This window comes from Miniopterus schreibersii, assembly GCF_964146895.1.
Source record: "Miniopterus schreibersii genome assembly, chromosome: 12".
In the NCBI taxonomy this organism is placed as follows: Eukaryota; Metazoa; Chordata; class Mammalia; order Chiroptera; family Miniopteridae; genus Miniopterus; species Miniopterus schreibersii.
The window spans coordinates 57,537,906-57,555,273 of NC_138112.1; the positions used below are offsets into that span (position 1 = coordinate 57,537,906).

The 17,368-nt window shown below is 40.1% G+C and overlaps 1 protein-coding gene across 3 annotated transcripts in view; it reads left to right on the plus strand.

Moving 5' to 3' along the window:
* The first annotated feature begins 6,992 nt into the window (after window positions 1-6,992).
* TRIM44 (tripartite motif containing 44) overlaps window positions 6,993-17,368 on the plus strand; it is an 83,656-nt gene continuing 73,280 nt past the window's right edge. The window contains exon 1 of one of the 3 annotated variants that reach the window (XM_081154564.1): window positions 6,993-8,267. In XM_081154564.1, coding sequence (XP_081010690.1) covers window positions 7,608-8,267 — 660 coding nt within the window. In that variant the 5' untranslated portion in view covers window positions 6,993-7,607. The remainder of the gene's footprint in view (window positions 8,268-17,368) is intronic. The other 2 variants (XM_081154566.1, XM_081154565.1) reach the window with 2 other exon arrangements.

Sequence of the window (17,368 nt, forward strand, 5' to 3'; positions counted from 1 at the left end):
AATGAAGGATGAGAATTGTAGCAGTTGTGATTTAGCAAGTTTATATGAGTCTTGCTGAGCAAGGAGAGAGGAAATAAGGAAGGGAGGCGTAATGAAAAAGAAGGGATAAATAGGAAAGAAGTTGAACAAATGAAGGGTAAAATATTGATACACTATTTTTGGACTAGGAACCTAACATTGCCTCCTTAGTCACTTTGTCAGGATGACTACATTCCAGCTTACCCAGGACAGTTATGGTCCATGCCTAGTGTCCTGGCATAATTGTCAATAGTGCTTCATTTCACTCTCAAGAGGTCCCAGTTTAGATGATAAATCATATGGTGACCTCCTTAATCATGGTTCACTCTCAGCCCACCACTTCAGATTTCATGGAGAAGAAATGGGTACTAGATGCTATGAAGTGTTCTGAGGACACTGGTATTAGCAGACACAGCTCCTACCTCAATGAGGCCACTGCACAGTACAGGAGATACAAAACAGCTTTCTGATGTATGAAACACAGTAGCAGAGGCACAGCTGGGAACACTGGTAGGCAGCAGCTGGGGGAAGAAATGAGGCCATGCATTACAGATAGAGGGAACAGCAAGTGCAAAGGCATGGAAGTGTTATTGTCATAATTAGCTAGTTATTAATATTAATAATAGGAAGAGAGCAAAGGGGAGGCCAGACATTATAAGCATGGTCATCTGGGCAGCTTCACCAGGAAGCTACAGCTTCTCGATTCCCAGGGAACCACTGGTCCATTCATTCCCTATAGATCACTGGGGGAAGGGATCAAACAAAAGGGGAGATGGACACATGCGCAGTGAAGTCCGGTGAAATAGGGAGGGTGCTTGCCTGTCAGTCTAGCCTGGGGAAAAGATCACTGACTAGGAGGGTGAAGTCACTGCAAGGGCATGAAATCTTGAAAGGGTCAAATCCCCAAAGAGTTTCCTATCTCTTGCTCTCTCTTTTTCTCTCTCTCTCACACTTTTTCCCTTCCTCTTTCTCTAAAATCAATAAAAACATATCCTCGGGTGAAGATAAAAGGAAAAAACCTCACTCTTGCCCAAAAGCCCTTGGGAATGCTGCACCACTGCTTGTGAGGTACTGACTCCCCCAATCCATGGATGGTTTCCCTTGAATAAAGGACATCAAACACATGACTTAAATTGTTTTAGTTTTGGCATTTGAGATCATGAAACTAGAATATAAAAAACCATTCATCTTCAAAAGTAACCTAAGAAATGCAAATAAGACCACAATAAGTTATCAAATTACAGCAATTTACCATTAGATTGACAAAAAAAGTAGAATTTCAAGTAATACCAAATGTCAAGAAATGAATATCCAAGATTTTAACAATCACAGCATTGGATTAAAAAAAAGAGAAAAAGAAACAGAAAGCAGTTTTGAGTGTCATATTTATGCAGACTTCAACACATACATAAACAAAACAATTGAGTACTTTTTAAAGATGCATATATATTCAAGGACGTTTATCAATCACATAGAGAGAATTTCTGTGGGAAGAAGTTGCAAGAATGGGAATGGAGTTTGGCAATAAAGGAAAATAAAACAAAGCTAAATCAAAATGAAATAAGAAAGCTGCCTTGCATGAACTGAAGTCAGGTTATGATCTGAGTAGTATGATTAACTAGCCTATCTGCACCCGAGTTCCAAAATAAATAAATAAATGGAGGGAACAAACCTCAGGGGAATTTTCCTTCATAATCCCTGGTTTACAAGGGCAGAGCACTAAGTGCTGAAATACAAAGTCTTTAATTAGTTCCTGTCCATCGGTGACTGCTTTTCCAACTGGAGTAATGGAAGGCAAATTTAGGGATTTTTCTCACTCCCCAAAATTATTGATTTTACAAATGATTAAGTGTCCTCCTTATTCCTTACAGCCCACTCAGATGAAAGCTAAGACCACCCCTAAGAAAGCATTTACAAGGAGAGAAGTTTGAAAAACATCATCTTGCCAAAAAGAATTAGCATCACCCAGGGATTAGGGAGCTAGCTGTAAAACCAGAGAGGAAGTCAGAGATTCACTCAAATTGACTGGATGTTCTTTTAAATAACTCTCTTGGCATTTAGTTTCCACCCTGTTAACATGGAGGCATGCACAGGCAGAGACTTTGTAAAAAGTAGCTGAAGAAAACAGAAACAAATATCAATGGAATTCTTGAGGTGAATGAAATGGTGTTTATGAAAATGAGGTATTTTTATTATTTGTTGTGGTTGTGGAATTGTTTAATACCATTCAGCAAGTAACATAGTAAATGAATGTGCTGAAATTAAAATACCTTGGTCAGAGCTTATCTGGGGTTATCTTTGCATATACTTATTTTTTAAGGGCTGGGGTTGTTTAGAGCATGATAATATTAACAGGCAGTGATCCATTCACTTGTAAGAACTGGATGAAATGAAAATGTTCAGAAGGGTGTTGGGCCAAGGAATCCTTTGGGTATCCATCTCCAATAAGCTTCTGAGGAACAAAAAGAGTCCGGCTCAGCCATAAAGGCTTCATCCTTTATATTTTGGCAGAGTTGGAATTGGCTAGGGGATATCATATTTCATGGCACTGGCTTTAATAGGATAAGATGTTGGCTAATATGATAATAGCTTTAGGTGACTTCAGGGGCTTGGGGTAGGCGGAATGAAATCAGTCATTGAAGTGACAGTCTAATTACATAAGAATGGGACCAGATCAAGGGGTACAAATACCTCCCCTAAAGCATGGACTTAGAAATTCTACCGTGTTCTCTTCTCAAGGTTTAGAGGGTTTTCTGAAATTAAATATACTATGTTATGAATCTTATGAAATCCAGTTTATCTCTTTGGAACAGGTGACAAGGATAGAAATTGATGTCAAAGCTGGAAAGAAAAGACAGGCAAGGGTACTGGGAAGCAGTTAGGCAATTTGGAGATATCACCTATTCCCACAGGCAAATATGGCAAGATGGAATCAGATAGATCTGAATTTGAATCCCAATTCAGCTGGTGAACATTTAACATGTTTTTTTCACCTCTCTGAAAGTAAGTTTTCTCATGTGTTGAGAGTTTAAATGTCTAGTAACTAAATAGCTATTACCTGCATAATTAGAAGACACCAGTTTATTTTAGTAATACACCTTTTATTTCTCAAAGTCCCACATGCACTCACAAAACAGTCTCAGATGCAAACTCCCCTGTCCTCTACACCTACTGCCTGTTGACCGTCTTGGAGATGCCTAAGAGCTGTTGCTAACTACAATGAGAAGACAATGCCAACATCAACTGTGGTAGTCTGTCCCCAAGGGGATTCAAAGTTTGGAGGTAATTTATTATTTATTAATAGACAACTAATACATATTTTACTATAAAGAGTAAGGTGCTTCCATCACAAAAACCTAAAATGTTGCAGTGGCTTTGGAACTCAGCAGCTGGAAGAGAATGTTAATGAGAACCTAGGGTCTTGAAGAAACTATTAGAAGAATCCTAATGGTTTTTGAGAAAACTGTAGATGAAGGCTTAAGAGGATATGAAAAAAAATGTTATTGGAAACTGGAGGAAAAGGGTCCTTGTAAATGTAGTGGCAGGAAGTTTAGCAACACTGTCGCCTGCAGTAATTTATAAAGTAGAAAATGTGCCAAATTAATTGGGTGTTCTAGCTAAGTACATCGCCAGGTAGAGTGCTGAAGGTGCTGACTGATGTGGTATTCCTGATTGCTGCAAAATGTGAGAAGAAAGCAATAACCTAAAGAGGGACTTTTTTAAAAAAAAAAAGGATTCAGAATTTGCTAAATTTGAATATTCCCATCTCCTCTAGATGGCAAATAATGTTAAAATGAAGAAATGTCTTCCAGTCAAAAATAATCTCCAGGACACTGCAAGGAAAACATCATCAAATGATGAAGCAGAGAGTATGGCTGTAAAAACCCTTTGTTCATCCCTCAAAAAGATCTACAGCAGTGATTAAGAGAATCATTCAGACAAACAATACATGGCTTCAAAGAAGCTTATTAGTGTTGTGCCTCAGCTGTTTTAGTAGAAGTGTGCTTCAGAGTAGATAAGAGCTTATTTTGAAGCGATCTGTAGGTATGATTTTTGTCCAATGAAGTGGTGCCCCAATTAGATTCATAGGAGACTCACAACATTGTAAAAGAAATTATATTGGCGGAAACATTGCCAGCATGAACTAAATGGAACAGAGACAGTACAAAATTAAAAGGGGTCTTTAGAGTGCCTAAATTCTACTGGCAGAAAGCAGACTGTCAAGTTACACAGCTGCAAACATCGGCTACTTTTCATAGAAAAAGAAGGGTGACTCAGAGTGTGGAATAAAGAGCTTAAAGGGTAAAGTCAAAAGTCATGGAGAGTCATTCCTAAGCATAAGTAGAATTGAGTTCTAATTAAGGAACTTCTAACATGTGTCCAACTGAATTTCAGGATTGCTGTGGACCAGTGGACTTCTCTGCGTCTTTCCTCTTTTTAAACAGGAGTGTCTGTACCAGTTATCCTAAGCCTGTCCCACCATCGTATGTTGGGAGTGTGGAGGAAATCAAGTGTTCAGATAGAGAGGAACTATTCTCTAGGAGCTGCATTTAAGACACTACACCTAGGATCCTCATTCACACCTGGACCTGATTTAGATAAGATTCTGGACTTTAAGCTGATGGTGTAATAGTTTAAGACTTTGGGGATCTTGGGAGGACATGGATGTATTTTACACTTAAGAGAGACCTGAATCACTGAGGGCAAAGGGTAAAATATGGCAGCCAGCCTCAAAGATGGTCCCAAAGATCCCCACCTCTTGGTATTCATGCCCCTGTGTAGTCCCCTTCCACAATAAATAGAGCTAATCTCTGTAACTAATAGGCTGTGCTGGAAATGATGATGTGTGACTTCTGAGCATAGGTTATAAAAGACATTGCATCTTCCAATTTGCCCTTTCTTGGATCAGTTGCTTTGGGAGAATTCAACTACCATGTCATGAGGACACTAAAGCAGCCCAATAGAAAGTGGTGAGTCTTCCTGCCAGCAGCCATGTGAGTGAGCCACCCTAGAAGCAAATCCTACAAGTCACACCTTCAAGTGCCTCTAGCTCCAGCCAACATCTTCACTGAAATCTTTTGAGAGACCCTGAGTCAGACCACCCAGCTAGGCCACTCCCATATTCCTGGCTCCTAGAAAGTGTGAGATAATAAATGTTTATTGTCTTACGCTGCTATGTTTTGAGGTAATTTTCTATGCAATAATAGATTAAGATAGCAAGGTTTCTATCTCTGGATGCTCCTAAAGATTCCTGGGGAATCAGACTGTTCTGATTTCCATGCAGAGGGTTATAGAAGGTTTGTTTCATTGAGTCTGCCATACCTCATTACCAGAACTTTATAAAGTCCCTTTTTAAAAGTTCCATCAAATTCTGCCTCTAAGACCCTCTTATCACAGGGGGCTCAAAAAGGATTGTGAAGTGTCAGATACTGAACTGCACGGTATGATATTTCAACTCTCTGTCAGGTAAAATTAAGAACAAACAATAAAAATAAAAACGACAACAAAAAGACACCCCTCTCTCCCCACCAAAGATCTTAGGCACACACAAAATATATTCTTTTAAGACATTACAAATTGTTTTCAGTTTAAAAATAATTTTTAAATGTGATAACATTATGTTTGTAAAAGCTATTTCCTTTAAGCCTGGAGAGGTGTATACCCACAGAATAGTCTTTCTCGCTCATTAGGAAGCAAGAAGTACTACTCTCTAAGTATACTAATGTTGATATTCGAGTTGACATTTGTTGTTGTTTTATTTTTCTCAGAATGGTGCATCAATCCCTGTTTTGAATGCAGACATAGAAGTAATTTCCAGAGAAATGAACTGAGGAAAAATAGAAATGTGTATTGAATTGGAAAAAAACAAACCTTCTGACTTTTCTCCGAGCATTCTATCGAATTGTTCTGAGGTTAAAAGAACAAATATTTCTTAAAAAAACAAACAAACAACTCTGACAAAAACTGTACAGAGAGTAAGCATACATTATATGTGGAGACATTAAAAATTATTTTAAAAGATTTTTACCCCACCCCATCCCCTGGCATTTTTGTGATGCTCATCTGGAAATTGGAGCTCAAAATTATCCAAGAAAGTCGATGGAAAACAGACCATTGCATTCCCCTCCACTGTTCTCAACCACACCTCAGCCTCTCCTGGGACTAGATCAAAATGTCCTTTTTCTCTCCCAAACACAAAACAAAAGCTCTTCAACGACTGCAGAGGCACAGATCCAGGGGAGAAGAGGGGCCTGATCACACTACCAGCAGCCAGGCAAAAATGCTCAGTGTGTTAAAAAATATGTTTAAAACCCCTTTCAAAGGGTCATTATGTCCATTAAATATAATTTGTGCCAATAATAATAGTTAAAACGTAGTGAATACTTCTACAAGGCAGCCCATTTCATCCACAAAACAGCCCCATGAGATAGGTATTACCGTTATTTCCACTTTACATGCACACGTTTTTAAAAGCGGAAAAGGGAAAGATGAATTAAATCCTCCACGGTCACAAAGCCAACAAGTTGTGGTATCAGGATTTGGGGGCCCTTGAGCAGTGGATCTTCCAAAACCGGCTTGTAAAGAGCCACAAAAAGATCTCACCCAATTCTTGGCACTGTAGCATTGGTTAATAAGTAACAGCCCCCTTCCTCCTGGGAACCCAGCCTGCGCACTGGACCTTTCTCAGGGAGCCAAGCCCAGGGCAGACCCTCGGCAAGAGGCACAAAGGTTGCCACCCTGGAGGTTCTGAGCCCCTGGGAGGCAGGAATGCAAACAGACTTTGCAAACAGACCAAGTATAGTCTTGCTTTGGATCAAAAATGTCTGTTTGCTGAGCCTGACTCCGAGCTTAGGAGAACAAACACGGCCCTTCCCGGACCGTCTGGAAGTCGCAGGCGGTCAGGTTCGTTCTGGTAAACAGCACCCTGAGCTGGCACCCTGAGAGCGCGCAGCGGCGGGGACCGGGAGGCGGGGACCCGGGAAGGAGAGAGGCTGGACGCGCGCACCGGCCCGGCGGCCGCGGCCACTCGGGCCGACACCCCCAGGGAGGCACCGGGGAGGCGGGGCCCAATTCCCGGCGCGGATCGCGAGGGCGGCCTCAGCCCGCCTCCCCCTCCTTCCGGGGATGCGGAGCCCCCGCGGGAACCGCAGAAAAGGGCCATTGCCACTTTAAGTGACTCAGGAAGTGAAAGGGGCCGCCTGACAGGGAAAGGGAAAGTGGAACCGGGGCGGCGCGGGGGCCGCGACGCGGGGATCTCGGCGGGGCAGCGAGCGGCCGGGGGGCAGCGCGGCGCGGGGGCCGACGGGGGCGCGGGGCCGCCGCGCCGGAAGTGCCCGGCGGCCCGGGGAAGCGCAGCGGGCGCCGGGCGGCGGAGCGGGCGGCAGGCCCTCTGCTCGTCGGCCGGCGGGGGCTGCCCGGAGCCGGCGGCAAAGGCGCCGCGGCCCCAGGTCTGCTCCGCGACACCGCGCGGCCCGGGCGGGCGGCGACTCCCTGGGACAGGACCCGGCGGGAGGAGGACGTGAGGCGGCCGCGAAGGCCAGGCGGCGAGCGCCGGGGCCCCGAGGCCTGCGCCTCGTCAGCGCACCCACATGGCCTCCGGAGTGGGCGCGGCCTTCGAGGAGCTGCCGCACGACGGCACGTGTGACCAGTGCGAGCCCGACGAGGCTCCCGGGGCCGAGGAAGTGTGCCGGGAGTGCGGCTTCTGCTACTGCCGCCGCCACGCCGAGGGCCACAGGCAGAAGTTCCCCGGGCACCACCTGGCCGACTACGTCCACGGCGCAGCCCAGGCCTGGCCCTCCCTAGGCCTGGGGGAAGGCGAGGGCAAGGAAGGCGCGGAGGCCAAGGTGGAGGAGGAGAGAGACCTGGAGAGCGAGGCGGGGGAGGAGAGCGAGGCCGAGGAAGACCGCGAGTCCGAAGCGGAGAGCGAGACGGAGGAGGAGAGCGACGAGGAGAGCGAAGAGGACAGTGAGGAGGAAATGGAGGATGACCAGGAGAGCGAGGCGGAGGAGGACAACCACGAAGATGGAGAATCCGAGGCGGAGGGAGAAACTGAGGCAGAAAGTGAATTTGACCCAGAAATAGAAATGGAAGCAGAGAGAGTGGCCCAGAGGAAGTGTCCGGACCATGGGCTCGATTTGAGCACCTATTGCCAGGAAGATAAGCAGCTCATCTGTGTCCTCTGTCCAGTCATTGGGGCTCACCAGGGCCACCAACTCTCCACCCTAGACGAAGCCTTCGAAGAACTAAGAGTAAGTATTGGGTATTCACAGGCCTAGAGGTCAGGACACCTGAGTTTCAACTCATTTGGCGTAGTTGCGGCCACACTCACTTCCATCACGTCCCCAAAAAGTTAGTCTGTTCAGCCTGTTGGGAGCAGTGCTATTCACCCTTTTGGTTGAACTCCTTAGAGAATCAGATGAAAGTTCTGAACTCTGACCCAAGAAAAATACATGTACACACAAAATCTAGTATACAGTTTCTGGAAAATTGCAAGCCTCTGGTCCCTGGATCCGAGGTAAAGCATTTTTTGGGAGGTTTTTGTTTTGTTGTTTTTTAAAAAATATATCTTTATTGATTTTAGAGAGAGGAAGGGAAAGGGAGAGAGGGAGATAGAAACATCAATGATGAGAGTAACATTGATGGGCTGCTTCCTGCACGCCCCCCACTGGGGATGCAGCTGCAGCCGGGCATATATGCCCTGAGGGGGAATCCAGGTGCAATCTCCTGCATCATACGTCGATGCTCAACTGCTGAGCCACGCTGGCCCGGCTTCTTGGGAGTTTTGACCCCACTTAAGCTGATTCCTACAGCATCACCATTGTTGAAACTAGTGCCTTGATTTAGGGCTCTTGAATTTTGCCAAATGAATCCAAGCAGATGAGTGTAAAGACTCCCCAAGGTTGGGGTTTTTATAATAACTTAATGTGTGCCCTGAGTTCCTTTTAGGTGCTTCATGTTTGATACTTGTTTGGAAGGCAGGATGAAAGGGTGGAAGCAAAATTGCTAGAGGACCTTACTGTTCCCCTAGAACAGTGTTGGAAAGTAGTAGACATTAATAAATATTTGTTGAATGAATGAATGTGCAAATGACTTTCCTTTTATTTGTACTCTGGGTGTGTACAATCAGTGAGAGAAACAGCATTCCAGGCAGGAACGTTTGAGTGGAGTGATCAGTTTATTTATTTATAATAGATTTGAGAGAGAGAGAGAGAGGAAGGGAGAGAGAGAGACAGAGCAGAAACATCATTTCATTCCATTTATTCATTGGTTGATTCTTGTATGTGGCCTGACTGGGGATTGAACCTGCAACCTTGGCGTATCTGGATGACACTAACCAACTGAGCTACCCTGCCAGGGCTGGAGTGATCAGTTTACTAAGTGATCAGTTCATTAGTAAATGTTGTCCTCTTATGATGACTTTTTATTCCAAAAGTCGCCTTGCAGTTGCTAGCACTGAAATAACAAAATACTCTGATGATGAAAATCCTTGTATTAAGATTTTCCTTTTTTTATTATAAAATACACACTCAGTGTGTAAAAATACATGCACAGTCTAACGAGTAATTATAAAGCAAATACTAGTGTAACTTCCACTAAGATTAAGAAATACAATATTAGCAGTATTAAAGCCCCATCCATGCCCTTTTTCAGGTATTATCATTTCCCTTCCATTTAAGCAATCATTATACTGACTTTTGCAGTGATAATTTCCTTACTTATCTTTTATCCTTTTACCACATATGTATGCATTCCTAAACTTACTTGAACTTGGCGCAGTTGGTATCATATTACTATCATGCATTCTTTGGGGTTTTGCTTAATTTTTTCAACATTGTATTTGTGAAATTCATCTTGTGGGTGGCTATGGTTTGTTCATTTTCATTGCTGTATAGAATTTCATTTTATGAATATGCCACAAGTTATCTAGTCTGGCAATAATGAACATTTGATTTCCAGCTTCTGGAACTTCTGGCCATTATAAAAAATATTTGTATAAAAAAATCTTGTTCCCAGTGCACATCTATGTACACTTAAATGAAATATAAACCTAAGAGTGCGATTGTTGGGTCATAGACTATATGTTTAATATTACTAGATGCTGCCAACTAGTTTCCAGGGTGGTTGTACCAATGTGCATTGCCATGAAGAGTGTTTGAGAGTTCTTGTTTGGTATCTTCAGTAACACTTGCTATTACAGAATTTTTAATTTTTGTCAATTTGTGAATAGGTAATATCTTTTTGTGGTTTAAATTTGCATTCTTCTGGTTAATGATGACTTTGAATATCTTGTATTTCTTTTTTTGAAGTGCCCTTTCAAGTCTTTTCTATTGGGTTGTCTATCTTTTTCTCATTAATTTCTAGGAGTGTTACATATTTATTTCTGACTTCCTTGTTGTTTATATGGGTTGCAAGTATCTTCTTATATATTCTGTTTTCTCTTTTTCTTTTCAAAAATTCATGCCTTGAATGCAGTTCTTCATTTTAAGGTAGTAGAATTTTTATCAATAATTTTCTTTATTAATGCTTTCTGTGTGTTGTTCAACTTACTGATTTTTGTGTGGTGGACTTAGGGGCTCAATTTCATTTTCCCCTCCATACAGATAGCCAGTTGCTCTAGCAGCATTTATTGTAAAACCTGTCCTTACTGATCTGCTGTGCCTCCTGTCATTTATCAAGTGCCCATATGTGTGCGAATGTATTTCTTGGCTTTTTTATTTTGTGTTATTGATCTATTAGTTATGTCCCTGTGTGAACAACATCTTTTCTCAGTTACCATAGCTTTGTAACATGTCTTAATATGTGGTAGAGCAAGTTCTTCCACTTTGTTTTTCTAGGAGAGTGTCTCAGCCAGTCTTGGCCATTTACATTTCTTAGGCTCATACTATAGTTATATAAAGCTTGCAGGACATTTTCAGTATGGTATTGAATTTATAAACCAATACATGAGGAATTAATATTATTATAACTTGAAGTTTTCTGATCCCTTTATTTAGGTCTTTTTATTGCCTTACAATAAAGTTTTATAATTTTTCTCTGAAAGATCTTGTACATCATTGCAAAATATATTTCTGGATACTTACAATGTTATAGTATTATAAAAAATGTTTTTAATTTTTCTTTTCTGATTGTGTATAGGAATATGATTATATATTGGTTTTTTGTATTAAGGTATCTTCTTAAATTCCCTTACATATTCTAATAATTAATCTATAGGTTCAGTCTGCATACATGATAATATTATTTGCAAAGAGGGGCAGTTTTTGTTCCTTCTAATCCTTATAACCTGTTACTTGTTTTTTTCTTACCTTACTGCCTCAGATAGGACCTTGAGTAAAATGTTTAATATAAGTGATAGTGGGTGTTTTGGCCTTGCTCCTAATTGAGGGATTATTTACAACATTTCACAAATAATGTGATGTTTGTTTACATATATATTTCATCAGATTAAGAAGGTTCCCTTCTAGTCCTAGTTTATTAAAGAGTTTAATATTGAATGGGTTTTAAATTTTATCAAATGCTTTTTCTGTATCTGTTAGGGTATTCAAGTGATTTTACCCTTACTATTTAATGGGTTTAATTACATTAATTGATTTACTTTTAAATTAATTTTAAAAATCAGTAATATGTTTACATGCCTCAAAAGCCTCTCACCTTTGCCCCTTTCACCTGATTTCCCACTTACATTAAAAGTTTTTTGCTTTATCCTTCAAGTGCTGCTTTTAGCAAATACAGGCAATGTCCATATATATCGTCTTATTTCCATCCCTTTGTGTCATTATTATTATATTGTACAATTAAAGCAACCTTTCATTTCTAGGGTAAACCCAACTTGGTCATGATGAAGTATCCTTATATTTTTGAATTTGGTTTATTAATAATTTGTGTAGGTTTTTAATTTATATTTATGGGAGAAATTAGCTCATAAATTTCCTTTCTTTTATTGTCCTTATGAGATTTTACTATCAAGGTTATATTGGCTTCATGATATGAGTCAAGTTGTTTGCTTCTCACATATTTTCTTTTTCTTTCTCTTTTAATGCTCTGGAAGTGTTTGTATAAGATCGGAATATTTCTTCCCAGAATGATTGGTAGAACTGACCAAGGAAGCCTTCTGGACTTGAAAAGAGAAAGGGTGGGGGTAGGGGGAGAGAGGGCTGGAAGGAGGACAGGAGGCATAATTTTATTTTGTTTTATATAGTATTTTTGGCTATGATTCAATTTAATGGCTATAGTTCTGTCCAAGTTGTCTATTTTCCTTGTCAATTTTGATGTTATTTTCCCAAAAGTTTATTTTGTCTAAATTTCCAAATGTATTAGTATAAATTTGTGAATTATATCCTCTTATTATCTTTCGTTCATACTGTAGCTATCCTCTTTATTCCTTTAAGAACAATAAGTGTGTTCATTTATAATGTGATGAGTCCAATAGGTGAAGACTTTGTGGATCTCTCTCTGCTGTTGTTTTTGATGATTTTTTCATGTTTCTTTATTTCCTTTTGTTCATTATGTTTGACTGCATAGCTTCTTATTGCCTTTAAAAAATTATTTGTGGGGATTTTCCCAAGTCTTGGTATGCAACTGTATTTGAAGGAGGATTTGAGTTTGCTTCTGCTAAAGCCTGAAAGTATAACTTGTTTAGAACCTCCTTAAACTAAATTGTTTGAGACCAAATTTTCAGGAGGTGTCTTCCCAAGTTTACAACCTCTTGAAGAATTTTCTTTCATCCCAACCCAAGCCACTCCCCTCAACCCATTTTGTTCAGCTCCAAGGCAAGACTCCCCACAGTCCCCTTTGGAGGGTGATATAGTGACAAGTTTACTTTAGTTTGCCTTTACTCTGGGATTTTACTCTTTGGAAGGGGTGGGAAGATTCCAAGTCTGCATGGAAAGGGTCTCCTTTAAATGTCTGAAATGCCACAGGCTTTGCTTTCTGTTACCTTCTCCTCCCCTGCCACCTAACTTGCAACCCCTAATCAAATAAATGTACAGCCCATTTTCTTTCAATCAGCAGATGTCCTGAGTTCTAAAGCTGCTTGGTGTAGTCTTCTTATCTTAACATTGGCACCATATTACTAACAAAGCTATAGACTTTATTAGAATTTCACGATTTTTTCCTCTGATGACTTCTGTACCAGGATCCTATGGCCACAAAGAATAGGTAGGACAAAAACTTTAGTTCTCATATGTGGAGTAGAGATGAGAATGGGGAGAGAAACACAGAACTCTGGCCTTGGGAGACTTAAGTCCTTTGTATATGTGTTTTTGTTTTTGGGATATGTGTATCAGTATGATAGGGATCAAGTCAGTATGGCATTGGGAACAAATTAGTACTGATGCCCTTTCCAGATGTCAAAAATGAATCAAGAATAAAATACAGCCAAACAAACAAACAAAGTTCTCCACATATACTAAAGGCTCAATTCATAATTTATGGCAAATAACCATATGGGCAGTGACTCTGATATAGATTTTAATGTGCTAGATTATTCTTGTTGAACATTTAATTATAAAACTCACTTCAGATGTGTTTAGCTAGTTTTTTGTCAGGTAGCAGAGTAATCTGCTTTTAACTTAAATAGAATATTAGAGAAAACATTCATTGTAATATGTTGAAGCTATAGCATATAGTTAACTTTAGTGTCAAAGACTGGCTTTTTTTAAGTTAATTTTATTTATTTGAATAATTTTTGAGTACTATGGTGAGCCTTGCAACCTGTCGAGAAGAACAACAAGTGGTTCCTGACATCAGGAAGCTTGTACATAGTCTAATAGGAAAGATAGAAGAGGTACAAACAGTATGTTATGGGGGCTCAGAGAAAAGAGAAATTAATTTCTGCTGAAGGCATGGAATAAGGAAAGATTTCTTGGAGTAGTGATGGTGGACTTTCAAAGATGGATAGAATTTAACTAGGTAGATACACACTGTTAGGTAACTTTCCTTGTGTTCCCATAACAACAGCTTGTGTACATTTATTGTAGCACTAAATGCAGTATACTATCAATGTTATTTCTTTCCATGTCTGTTTCTTGTGTGGGTTGTAAACTCTGCTAGGGTTAAGGGTATATGTTATTCATCTTTGTGTTCCCAGCACCTAGCACAAGGCCTGTTGGACAGTAGATACAAATGAAATATTTGGTATATTTATGCTATGAAGTATAATCTCATCTAGTTCCAGGGCATCAATGAAGAACTGAAAGAGACAGTATTGCTTTGTGATTTAGTATATCAATGTTTACATTAAGTTTAGCTGCATCTAAAATAATGAAATAATTTGGAAAAATCCAAAATAACAGCAACTCAAAAAAGATAGATGTTTATTTCTCTCATGTGTAAAAGAAGCTTGGATATAGGCAGTCTAAGGCTGGTATAGAGGAACCATGAATTTATCAAGAATCTAGGCTCTTTCCAGCTCCACTCTGCCGTCCTTAGGGTATAATCCTTGTCATGGATCAAGATGACTGCTGGAGGTCCAGCCAACACATTCGAGTTCAGGATAGCGGGCAGAAGAAAGTGAAAAAGGGCACACCCTCTATTTTAAGAGAATCCCCCAGAAGTTGCACACATTGCTGCTTATGTTTCATTGGCCAGAATTCGTACCATGGCCTTATCTAGTTGCAGAGGGAGTTAGGAAACAGTCTTCCTCCTGGCCACTAAAAGCTGGGGTCTTACTAAGGAAAAACGGGAGAATGAGTATGAATGACCCAGCAGTTTGCCTTAATTGGCTGCTTTGCAATCTATGAGTTTGAGTCCTGGTTTTGCTACTTATTAGCTGTGTCATGTTGGATAATTTACTCAGCCTCTCTGAGTCTTGGTTTCCTCATATGTAATGTGGGTATAATAATAATTGTTTCTCTTCATTAGGTTATAGTGAGGAACAAACAAGATCATACATGTGAGAAGCACAGTGCATGGGATATAGTAAGACCTCAGCAGTTGGTGGCTCTTATTAGCGTTATAGAGCCATCAGGTTCTATTCTGAGTTCAATGCCAGACCAGTTAGTCTGGCAGCAGTAGAAGTTCTGGATACCGAGTTTCTTTGCGTGAAAACTGTTCAGCCCCCTCTCCTTCTGCTCCTCCTGCCTTCTCTACTCTGGTGGGCAGATACACTGGTCAAAAACTTGTCTTCAGAGAAGAGGCTCCTGTATATTTCAGTGTCTTGCTGGTGCCTTACGCACTAGCTAACCAAAACACAGCTGGTATGCCTAATTTTAGGTTCACAAGTCATGCTGGTTGTCCTCTTTAAATTCTGTTTTACATTCTGAACTGTTGGAAATTTTTAAAGAAGCAGAGGGGACGCAGGGGCAATATTCCCTTTACTTTCTGGTTAGAAAATAGCCTCCATTTTCTTTCAGTAGGCAATCACGGAGAGAACTGTTACAGGCATTCCTACTATTCTCCACTCTGTACTTTGGGTCTGTGTGAACCCTGGCAGGGTATAACCTGTGTTGAATGGTAGACTCTGATTGCATGTGTGTCCCCTAACCTTCAACTGGGGTTATAAAACTCAGAGTCAGGAAACTCGTGTCTATTGTTGAAATTTGAGGTTCTTTCCAGAGATGAGAATAGCAATAACAGTTGAGTGGTTTTAGGTCAGGTGCTTTTCATTTTTTCAGTTGATCTCAATCCAACTCCCACAATCAGCACTTGTTATGATTCTCATTTTACAGCTGAGGAAACTGATACTCAAAGAGATTGAGATTTGCAGACAGTCACTTAGCTAATAAGTAGAAGGACTAGGATATGAATCTAGTTCAGATCCCAAAGTATAGGTTCTTTTCATCATCTCATTTTGCTTCGTCTTAATTATTCCCACTTACATTTAACCTCTCTAAGTTGTATACTCACTCTCCTGATTTCTACTATCTGTATGAAAGTATTTAATAGGTACATACTTTCTGAATATTCTAAAACTCTTCTTTCCTTTCTATCTGAAGTTTTCTTCCTGGATAGTTTGTACAGAGTATTTTGATTAGTACCAGATTGTTTTGTTCATTTTTTTTCCATTCAGCACTTCTCTAGCTCAGTACTTGATACGTAGTAGTCAGTAACTCAATATATTTTTAATTAATAACAATAAAATGATTACTCAGATTTATTGAGAACTTATGTGTCAGGTTCTATACTGTAAATTTCTGTGTATTATCTCATTAAATTTTTACCACAATTCTTTGAAGTATTTTTTAAAATTATTTTTATATATTGTTTGAAGTTAGTGGCATAATTGTTTTTACTTTGATCTATTTATTAAATTAGGTGAAGTATTTGGGGCAGTAGGGAATTTAACAATGAACAATTCTAAGTCCCTGGTCTCATGGAGCTTATATCGTATGAGCAAAAGAGACTTAACAAGTTTAAACAGTAAATAATATTTCAAATAAGGATAAGTATTATGAATAACAAACTAGATTAAGGAGAAAAAGAGTGACTAGGTTGGGGAAATGAGAGGGAGGCTGTTTAAGGATCTGAGAAGGACTTTTTTGAGGAAGTGACCTGGGCATAGTTAGAGCCAGTGATGGGAAGATGTGAGGGCATAGTGGTCTGGAGGGAGGAAATATTGAGTGTAGAGGCTCTGAGATGGAACAAGCTTACCGAGGGATGAAAAGGGTGGCTGAAATATAATGAGTAAGGGTGGGAGGTAGAGGAGTGGTAGATGGGGTCAGATTACCAAGTACGCCATGATAAGGATTTTGGATTTTATTTTGAATAGCCATAGACTGTTTAAGCAATATGTTCTTAAAATTTCACTCTTGATTCCTTTGTGGAGAATGGACGGTGGAGTAGCAAGAGTGGGAGCAGTGTTTCTGCTTTGGACTGGGCAGTAGTGGAGATAGTGAGGAGTAAATAGTTGGATTTGGCATTTGTTTTGGAGTTAGGTCTAAAAAGACTTGGTGATGAATTTGCTCAGGCCCAAAAATGATGTTGGATCTGAGCGATTATATAAAGATGGTTGCCTAACATATGAGTGGACTTGAAGTTGAAAAATCAAATAATGTGAAAAAGATGTTAAAGAATTTTTGTACATGATGTGGTGATACTAAACTTTAGGTCTGTTTCCTTTGGACAAGGTTTTGCTTTCTGATTTGATTCCTTAGGAGAACTTCTTATATATTGTCTCACAATCCTTTTCCACTGTTTCTTCCAAACAAAACCTGTTTGTAAAAATGACAGAAAGTTGAGTTGATTTTTTTTTTTTTTTTTTAAAGCATGGCACCAGCACAAGACTAGTGGGATAGAAAAAAACCAAACAGGCAGCCAATATTCTTTCTGAACTCTGCAGCCTCTGAATCTTTGTAATATAGAATTCAATACTTAGGAGCCATTTGAGGATATTTAAGTGACTTAACATTTA